This window comes from Lethenteron reissneri, chromosome 38 (assembly GCF_015708825.2).
Source record: "Lethenteron reissneri isolate LAM-NWPU_2019-01 chromosome 38, ASM1570882v1, whole genome shotgun sequence".
NCBI lineage: Eukaryota > Metazoa > Chordata > Hyperoartia > Petromyzontiformes > Petromyzontidae > Lethenteron > Lethenteron reissneri.
The window spans coordinates 8,132,708-8,143,197 of record NC_083816.1 but is presented as its reverse complement, the minus strand read 5'-3'; the positions used below and the strand labels follow the sequence as shown (position 1 = coordinate 8,143,197).

The 10,490-nt window shown below is 43.4% G+C and overlaps 1 protein-coding gene across 1 annotated transcript; it reads left to right on the top strand.

Annotated features, from left to right (window-relative positions):
- The first annotated feature begins 3,604 nt into the window (after positions 1-3,604).
- On the top strand, positions 3,605-10,128 carry LOC133351717 (tubulin alpha chain, testis-specific-like). Its single transcript, XM_061567138.1, has 5 exons — positions 3,605-3,793; positions 8,024-8,246; positions 8,403-8,551; positions 8,916-9,596; positions 9,708-10,128. The coding sequence occupies exons 1-5, from the start codon at positions 3,791-3,793 to the stop codon at positions 10,002-10,004; spliced, it is 1,353 nt and encodes a 450-aa protein (XP_061423122.1). The 5' UTR covers positions 3,605-3,790; the 3' UTR covers positions 10,005-10,128.
- Positions 10,129-10,490: the final 362 nt, after the last annotated feature.

Genomic DNA, 10,490 nt, shown 5'->3' with positions numbered 1-10,490 from the left:
TCGGTTCAAGGTACCAGCTCCGAGGCAATGCTGTTCTCACAATGTGCTAGCTCATGCAACACTAACTCTCTCTCGAGTCACAACACTAGTTGATTGATGTTGATTTCGACAAATATGAATTCCCTACTCGTTAAGGCTTGTTCTTTCCACATAAAACAGTTCCCTAAATAATTATTTGGCACGCAGCAAAGTTACTTCGGTGGGTGACTAATCTTTACAAATGCTGCATCTGCCTCATTGTTTTGTGTGCCAGCTGGGAATTACACAATATCGTAAGACTACAATATAATATAATAAACGATAATCATTCCCGTTGCACAATATAATTTTGGGATTGTTTGCTCATACAAATTTTTTCCCGTAAAATATTTATGAAACAGGAATAATCATGAAAGTAAAAATAAAAAACGCGGTTACACATTAAATTAGTGCTTTCTAAAATGTTTTCTGAAAGCATGTGCATTATAAGCATTGACGTTGGAAAAGTTGTAACAATGACACATTATATTGATTGGAGCCCACTGGTTCCACCAGCCCACGGGATTATTGTGACCGTCCATCGTGCAGGGAGGGGCTGGGTGGGGAGGGGCTGGGTGGGGAGGGGAGGAGGGGGAGGTGGGGAGGGGCTGGGTGGGGAGGGTGGGGAGGGGCTGGGTGGGGAGGGGAGGGTGGGGCTGGGTGGGAGGGGTGGGGAGGGGCTGGTCACCCCGTGGTGCCCTTATAAAACTCAACGTTTAACCTACTCACGCCGGCTTGTGCCCGCCCTCACAGTCGGGCATATTTTCGGAACACACCACGCCGCCGTTGACCCTGGCCATTGACCGAGCAACCCAACGTTCCTACCAGCTCCCTCCGCTGGAATGTGTTATTGATTTACCTACAGTTGAATAACTTTTAAGCAATCTTTAATTGTACTCGTAACTGTACATCAAAGCACAAAAAACATGACAAATACTCTTGTGAAATACCATTCCAGTGCAAAGTTCAATGATCATATCGTAAAATGTCATTCGTATTGTATTGTCTATGGGCCAGTGTAGAAATTTGTACAGTGCCAATTTATTTACATACATTATTCGTTAACTCATTCCAAATGGTTGTCATAATTATCTGTTAATGGGACCAGTCTCGTGACAAAAAAAAAACAGCTTGGAAACAACCATAGATCCAAAAACCTCTGGAAATGAGCCAGGAAAAATGTTTTTTGCAAACTAAGATAAATGTAGCGCTTTTGTTTTGATGAAAGGCAAAGTCGTTTTTGTTTATAGGGCACATTCATTTTCTAGCAAAAAAAAAACCTCAGCTTTGGCTTTGTCAACAATTAGGTTTGCAAATTGAGTCAACATTTCCCGTTGCTTTATTTACATGAAGTACTTGAGTAAAGTGAGGTAGGCAGTACATTTCAATGTTTTGAAAATAATTACAGTATTGCACTGTAACTAAAGCTACTGTTTTGCATGTCAAAGAGACGAGTGCAATTGTAAGGTGCGAAAGAAGTTTAACATAGTGTGTTTACCTCAGTTCAAGAGACTTACTCGGCTATTCTTAATTGGGAAATGACACGTACAATTTAGACTTGATAGTTCTGCTGGTTTTAAGAATTTTCAGGTTTTTAAAATTTTATATCTTTGTAATAATTCAAATCTATAATGAGCATTCCATCCTAGGATACCAATGTGCAATGCATGGAAAGCAGAAAACGAAAGCAGAGGGATCGACCAAACTAAAGAGGGAAGGCCACTTTGAAGAGCAGACTTAAACATATCTACAGACTCATTCTTATGTTCGCTGCTATTTTTTTTGTAAACAAAAACTCGCATAATGGAGTATTGCCTGGAATGTGACAAGCTGATAGTAGGGGAAAAATTCACAGTCGGTCAACTTCCAGATGAGGGCCCTCCCCATGGCCCATGCCATGCAGGCGGTGAGTTATTTGACCACAATATTCCATTCTAGATTTGAACCTTTCGTGACTGCAAGGATTCATACTCTTTGGTTCTTTCAGTAAAGTCACGTAGGTGTAGGGGTGTCAGGGGAAGGATTCCCACCAATAGGAGGGTTAGTGGGAGGGGTAATCGAGGAGATATAAGGAGAGAACGGGCGGGAAGAAGGGGCTTTTTGGCGGGTGCGAGATTGGGATGGCTGGGGACAGGTGTGGATGGGAGAAAGGGATTGAAGGACAAACCCCCTGCAATCTTGTGTCGGCTCTCCTTTACATAGGTATAAAATATAAAATCTCTAACACAAATGCTGCTGGAAAACATTGGTTCAGATGGCCGATAGGATGCTGGACTGAGATGTTAGTGTAGCTGAGTGGCAAGATTGTTATGGGTGAGTCTGCAATTTAAGCCAAAGGTGGGTCGGTTATTGGGGCCTTCATGCCATCAAGGAGATATGTTGTATAGGTTTTTTTGGTAAAGTCACGTAGGTAAAAATAAATGATAAGAATAATATAAATAATAATATAAATAAAATAATGAATCACGACGTTTCGGAGGCAAAACAAGTCTCCGTCATCAGTATTCCAGTCATCACAATATTCCAGTTTAATTTATTTGGTAAAACCCTGTGAGCCATTCAGCTCTTGAATCGGGTGCAACCGCAACAAACAATAAACATGAACAAGAAAACATCTTAAAGTGACTATGCGCAAACAGAAAAATCCAGGAAAAATCTGCAAAGTCTTCCACGCTAGTCAGCGCAGGATGGTGAAGGCGGGGAGCCATAGACGTGCCAAGAGTATGGTACAACACCGCACTGTCCACACGCAATAGGCTTGAAAGGAAAGTCAGGAGTGGGGAGGATTCAAGGAGACTTGAAATGAAATTGTAGGATGATTGACACAATCAAAGCCAATTTGTACAATGGTGTATTTACTGATAGTGGACTTATTTTAGTCGTGATCATCAAATTATTTGGGTTTCTGTGGAATTAAAGTCCTTGTTACATTTTACAGTCAGCAATGTCAGGTCACGTCTTTTAAAATCGGTGTTTTTCACTTTAACATTTTAGTTTCATTTCAGAATTTTTTAAATGTATTGTTCTTTTAGATTCTCACACGGGTGTTGTTTTTTTGTTTTGATCTAAATCTACAACACATGTATATATAAAACAAATTCGGACTTAATTTCAGTCAAATCCGTTTACAAACAAAAATAATTGAATTCTTTTATTTTATTTAAAGCTTTCGTGACTGCAAGGATTAATATTCTTGGTTCTTTCGGTAAAGTCACGTAGAAGGGAAACAATTAAAATAATATAAATATAAAACAATAAAAAAGAATATATGAAAATAATACAAATATTAAAAAATATATATAATATTTATATTATTTTATTATTATTTCTCTTCTACGTGACTTTACCGAAAGAACCAAGAATATAATTTAAGTCTTGTTGGTTCTTTCGGTAAAGTCACGTAGAAGGGAAGTAATAAAATAATAAAAATAAAACATAAATCGAAATATAATTTAAATCGTTGAGTTTCCAACCGTCAAATTCAAATTCAAACGGACCAATCACGAGCGAGCGGGGGCGCGGCGTCCGCGTGATTGGTCGACGCGATTCAGCTCGCGGCTATATAAGCGGTTGCGCGAGGCAACGTCGCTCCAAGTGTGCGGTTGGCGAGACACGTGGCGCGTCTCAACGTCAACGGCTGCGACATCGACCACCACCCTCTACCACCACCTACCACCACCTCTCGTAATAACCACCAAGACTCCCTCTTCCAATCTTAATTTTAATCTTAATTTTGAAGAATATTCCCTCTTCCCCCCACGTCAACCTCAACATGGTAAGAAGCCAAGACCCCCCACCCCCCATCTACGCTTTCCCTGTGCAGTGGTTTGCAATGCATTCCACGGTCGCCGTATGTGTTTGTCTTTGAGAGAGGCGCGGGGAGAAATTATTCAAATTGTTCAAAGTTACTGCCAATGAGGACTTTGTTATTATGTGTTTGTCCCCACCCAGTGGTCAGTTGTTATTGGCAAAGAGTTGCAGTTGGCCGTTATAAAATAACTGGCAGGAATTTTGCACGAATAAAAATAATTTTCAAGTTAAATTGTTTTGTTAGTTGCCAATTCACTGCTGGATGAAGTCCTTAAGCGGTCGCAGTCTTGTGTTATCTTCTTGGTTCTTTCGGTAAAGTCACGTAGAAGGGAAGTAATAAAATAATAAAAATAAAACATAATAAAATAATTCTCACGACGTTTAGGCCACAACGCAAGCAGCCGTCCTTCACCTGAGGACGGCTGCTTGCGTTGTGGCCGAAACGTCGTGAGAATTATTTTATTATGTTTTATTTTTATTATTTTATTCTTCCCCTTCTACGTGACTTTACCGAAAGAACCAAGAAGATGAATCCCTGCAGTCACGAAAGCTTTAAATCGAAGTCTTGTGTTAGTTATTTACCGAGTACTTAACGTGTTAATTGTAATTCATGAGCATAGAAGGCATCTTAATGAATTTTTTTACAAGTTAGCATTAACGCCCTGTGTAACTTCACGAGTCTGAAAAGGTAACTGCAATGTAATTCAATTCGACTAATAAAAACATGTTTACGTATACACGGTTTCTTAAATGCATTCATTAGACAAGCTAGCGGTATTCCTTCATCATCCTGCAGCTTGACTAGTGTGGTGAAGTATTGTCAAACCACAACCCTCCATGATCTTAATTTTGGAGCTTTTGTGACTGCAGGAATTATTCTTTGTTTCTTTCGGTTAAGTCACGTCTAAAGATAAAATAATAAATTAAAATAAAAAAATTTAATTTTAATTTATTATTTTATCTTTAGACGTGACTTAACCGAAAGAAACAAAGAATAACCCTCCATGACCAACACGGTGAGATGGGTGGCATTCATCCAGCAGTGGATTGATGACAGCCTCTTAATGGGATATTTTTTTCATCAAAGGATGTTTCTTTAGTTTGTTGAACTGTTGCCAGCCTCGAGTTGCGAATTGTATTTCCATGAACGTCATTTATTTTTTTAACGATTTTCCAACTCCTTTTTATCATTTCAACTCGACTATGTAATCCATCGAAACTCCTGAACTGTTCGGACAGTAGGTTGATGATGTATATGTTGGTCGGTTTAAACGATAACTAACTAGGTTTATTGTGTTTAAAGTCACTTCCTTGCACAAAGGGTGAATACTTCAAATACATTCCTATTTTATCTTGTGAAACAGGTAATGGCCTCTTGCCCGTCTGGATAAAGGTCATTGTGTGTACGAGAGATAACGACTCTTAAATTGGTCCTAAACTTGGTAAAGTTAAGGGCAGTGCATCTTTAGCGAGCCCAGTGTGTGTATGAGAGACGCAAGCAGGGACGTGAATGCACCACCTTGGTCTATCTTGCACAAATACTTATGCGTTTTCCAATGAACAATAAAATGGTGAATGCAAAAATGAATGTACTTGTAATCCAAAACATCGCCTTGTGGTACAACAGCTGCGGTGGGGGCGTGGAAAAACATCCCTGGGCTGGAATAATGTCTGCAATTGTTTTAGTTCTGCGCAATGGGTTGTGTTTTTGGCGGGATAATAGCATCCTCCAGTTGCCTTGGGGGGTGGAAGGAAACGCACACGTGTGCCCCACATAGAGCCAGGGGTTAGGGGTCAGGGGTCGGACGGTGTCGTGGAAAAATGGGTTTTAAGAGTGACGGGATATTATAAAATGGTCATTCACAATCTCTGTTAATCCAACCGCTGGATGAAAGCCATCTTGTCGATCTTGAGGCTTTGTCTGACCACACTTCAACCGTGCTGGTCAGCGAGGGAGATTCCCAGGACCGGTGGCACGGTTGATGTTCACAGTTGCTGGGAATTAGATTCAGGGTACATTTTCGCTAACCGCTTAACCACTGCTGCACTTCCACTCACGCTGCAAAAATGGGAAACAACGCATTGGCGTGGACAGATCTTTTTGTCAGCCCACTGCTGGAGGAGGGCCTCCTCGTGCCTTGCGATGGTTATTTGACCATAATTAGCCGTGGCGATCAGTGGCCGGTTGCTTCAAGGGGTGGGTGGTGAGTCTGCAGCAGGACTGGTTCGGAGGTCACTGGGCCACTGAGGTTAGCCCGTTGCCGGGTAGGTGTGCGATATTTGTAGGGGGTTGTTGGTGGGGGAAAATGAAGCCGGTCAGCTCTGTAAGTGGGTCTTCTTCCTATATATACAGTACTGTGTGACATTGAGCAGAAGAGACTGTCGACTTAACATGGCTGATCTGGCCTTACTCTGGCAACACTCGGGTGCCTTATCAGCTTTCCGCTAGATTACTCGCTCACGTCCTTATTTGAGGCTGAGTTTCTCGAAAGCCATTGGTGCGAGGGCTTAACAACAGTGGGTGCAGAATGATGGGAGATAATTTTGTTATTTTATACATCGATGTATTGCCCCCTGAACGCGCAGATTATGTTTTTGTTATCAGTGTTTTTCGAATACATTCATTACATTGAACAAAGAGGAATGGCGACGTCAAAAAGTAGCGGTTACACTATGAGACATCTCCTTTACCAGTGGCAAAATATAGTAATAGGTTTTTACCCTTTCAACTGGTACAAAAACTGACACCTTTATACAAGGGATCATGTTTGCAATAACCACAACACAAGCAGTCAAAATGCAAACAAAGCATTTTGACTGCTTGTGTTGTGGTTATTGCAAACATGACCCCTTGTATAAAGGTGTCAGTTTTTGTACCAGTTGAAAGGGTAAAAACCTATTACTATAAGTAGCGGTTAGTTTGCTCATGGATGGACTAGTCCCCACGAAGAGAACATGCATTTTCAATTTATGAATTATGACATAGTTAAACTCACTTATCTTAATACATTGTAATAAAGCCCCTTGAGACATTAGTTGAAGGCGCCATACAAATAAATGTCAATTATAATGTTATCATGTTCGCTGTAATGTTTAGATATTGCAACATTTTTGACATTGTATTGTACGGGCAGACCTCGCTTCGAGCGACCCCGTAGAACACCGATTCGTTATTGCGCTCTTTGACCTGGTGAAACATTTTCAACAACAAAAAATAATTCAAAATAATCTGGCTGTGTCCACCTTATGATGCTAGTTGTAATTACTCGTGAAACGTCGTACTCATTGTAGATGTTGTGGATTTGCTCTCCAACACACCGGTGTGCTGTACTCGTAATGAATTGGCATGTTCTGTTTATGTGACAAACCTTACTAATTGGCTGTGGCGGGTTTAACGACACATTTATATTTACGCGATCTAACCCTAAAAAAACCTATATTATGGATAATAAAAAATACTTGTATCTACAAAAAAGTGCTTGTGAATGAACAGACAGCAGCGCCGGCCGAGGAAACGTACCCGCCCCCATCATTCGTTCGGCCAACGAGAGCGATATTTTATTGTCATGGTTTCGTGGTCACGATCACATTCCAATGTTATTACAGTGCGTTTAGCCAGGTGAGAACTCAAGAGACCTGTAGAGTCTCAGGCTCCACCTAAAATAAACCTCACCATAGAAATATTGACTGAGGGGAGGGGATCACTAAGACCCAGATTGAGAGTGCAGCAGCAGATCCAACCTCGTATCCCACCACTGCCTTGTAGGAGTACAGTAGATTGCACTCCGTGAGTACAGTATAATGACCCCTTTTAGTGCCGACTCGCTTAGCACTCGTTTGTCCTGGAATGCATCTTGAGAACAAAGCAAGGGCCTGCCTGTATAGCCTTTGTAAGCCAGGTCTCTTGGAAAAAACACTATCAATTGGCTTTTAGTTGGTTTTAAATGAGTGATTTATCTTATTATCATTTATGCTTGTGCGTTTTGTGTGATATTTTCAAGTTATGTGTCCTGTTGACAAAGACATTTAATTGTATTTCTTTCATTTGGTGGGGAGTTGGTGTTGAGATTCTTAGCAATCCAGTTGATGCTTGAATAGCCAGCGAATTATCCCAGTGCACGGTCGAGTGCAATGTGGTCGACATAGCTGTTGTCATCTTAACCCACCACCATTATCTCTTATCTCCCCCGCACAGCGCGAGTGCATCTCCATCCACGTGGGCCAGGCCGGTGTCCAGATCGGCAACGCCTGCTGGGAGCTCTACTGCCTGGAGCACGGTATCCAGCCCGATGGGCAGATGCCGAGCGACAAGACCATCGGCGGCGGCGACGACTCGTTCAATACCTTCTTCAGCGAGACGGGCGCTGGCAAACACGTGCCCCGCGCCGTCTTTGTGGACCTGGAGCCGACCGTAGTGGGTGAGAAAACGTGGACTTGTCAAAATAGAAATGTCGACGAAAGTAATTTCTGCGTGTTATTATTTTTTTTAAGCTGGTCGATTCTCAAAGTTCTTGGCATTGCATTCTGAGGGCATGGATTGACGATGTTTTTTTATGTTTTTCTTTCTGCTGCAGATGAGGTGCGCTCTGGAATTTACCGGCAGCTGTTCCACCCAGAGCAGCTCATCACTGGCAAGGAGGATGCCGCCAACAACTATGCTCGTGGCCACTACACCATCGGCAAGGAGATTGTCGACCTGGTGTTGGACCGCATTCGTAAGCTGGTACGTTATATATACTCCAAAATATACTTGTTTTATTTTACGCTTAGACTAAAACGGGAAGTTTTATGGACAAGAAAAAACGATCTTGGGCACTGCTGTCTGTCTACCCCAGATGCATGGTGGGAAAAGCAAGCAGTTTTGGGCACTCCTTAACCTAACCATATAAACTCCGAAGTCTATTTCATCGATTGAATATTAAAAACTAGTGACAATTGGAAAGGACCATTTTGGGTAAGTGCAACCCAAGCAAAGGTGAATGGTGGAATAAAAAATATGCTTGATAATTTTGGTAAAAATCTGCGACGAAAGTATTGTCGGAGGTTCAGTTTGGAGTTCATCTGACTGTTATGCATCCCAATTCCAGGCGGATCAGTGCACAGGCTTGCAGGGCTTCCTCATCTTCCACAGCTTTGGTGGCGGCACAGGCTCTGGCTTTACCGCCCTCCTCATGGAGCGCCTGTCCGTTGACTACGGCAAGAAGTCCAAGCTGGAGTTTGCCGTCTACCCAGCGCCCCAGATCTCCACGGCCGTGGTGGAGCCCTATAACTCGGTGCTCACCACCCACACCACCCTGGAGCACTCTGACTGCGCCTTCATGGTCGACAACGAGGCCATCTACGACATCTGCCGCCGCAACCTGGACATCGAGCGCCCCACCTACACCAACCTCAACCGCCTCATGGGCCAGATCGTGTCGTCCATCACGGCCTCGCTGCGCTTCGACGGCGCCCTCAACGTCGACCTCACCGAGTTCCAGACCAACTTGGTGCCCTACCCGCGCATCCACTTCCCGCTGGTCACCTACGCCCCGGTCATCTCTGCCGAGAAAGCATACCATGAGCAGCTGTCGGTGTCTGAGATCACCAATTCTTGCTTTGAGCCGGCCAACCAGATGGTGAAGTGCGACCCTCGCCACGGCAAATACATGGCGTGCTGCATGCTGTACCGAGGAGACGTGGTGCCCAAGGACGTCAATGCTGCAATCGCGACCATTAAAACCAAACGTTCGATCCAGTTTGTGGACTGGTGTCCCACTGGCTTCAAGGTATCCTATACAGTTAATCAGCTGTTGCCATTTCATTTTTCAATTCTTAAAATCGATTTGTTCGATAATTCCTGTGCATGTTCTGAAAACTGTTTTTTCTTCTCTCTGCAGGTTGGCATCAACTACCAGCCACCGACGGCTGTGCCAGGAGGTGACCTGGCCAAGGTGCAGCGTGCCGTCTGCATGCTGAGCAACACCACCGCCATTGCGGAGGCGTGGGCACGTCTAGACCACAAGTTCGACCTCATGTACGCCAAGCGTGCTTTTGTGCACTGGTACGTCGGAGAGGGCATGGAGGAGGGCGAGTTCTCCGAGGCTCGGGAGGATCTGGCAGCCCTGGAGAAAGATTACGAGGAGGTTGGCGTCGACTCGGTCGAGGGAGAAGGGGAGGAAGGAGAGGAGTACTGAGGGCCTCTGATGATGGCCACAACACATTTACACCGTAGCTCAATGAGGCACCTGTTGTGAGTGAATACCCAAACGTTGCACTGTTTTATTTGGAGTCTGTGAAATAAAGTTTTTCATCACTAGATTTTCATTTGTTTATGTATTTTGTTGCACTTAATGACACGAACAAAGCAGCAAGTTGGTTAGTTTTCATTTCTCGACGCATTTACACGAGTGATCGGAATGGGTCGTTTCAGTTTGTAAACATTTTAACCACGCGTTTGGCACGAATATTGACATGCGATCAACTACGTAAAACCACTTTAAGCTGATGTCAAAGTCCGCCGAGTGGTCTGGCTGTTGAGCTGTTATTCATCAGCTTGTTCCTTGTTTATGGTGGGCTTGGGCCCCATTCTAGCACTTTGAGGGACGATTTAAGTTGGCTGCTTAGCTGAACTGCCCTTCACCCCTTTAATCCCAGCTCTGTCAACCCCAGCTCGGAGATCT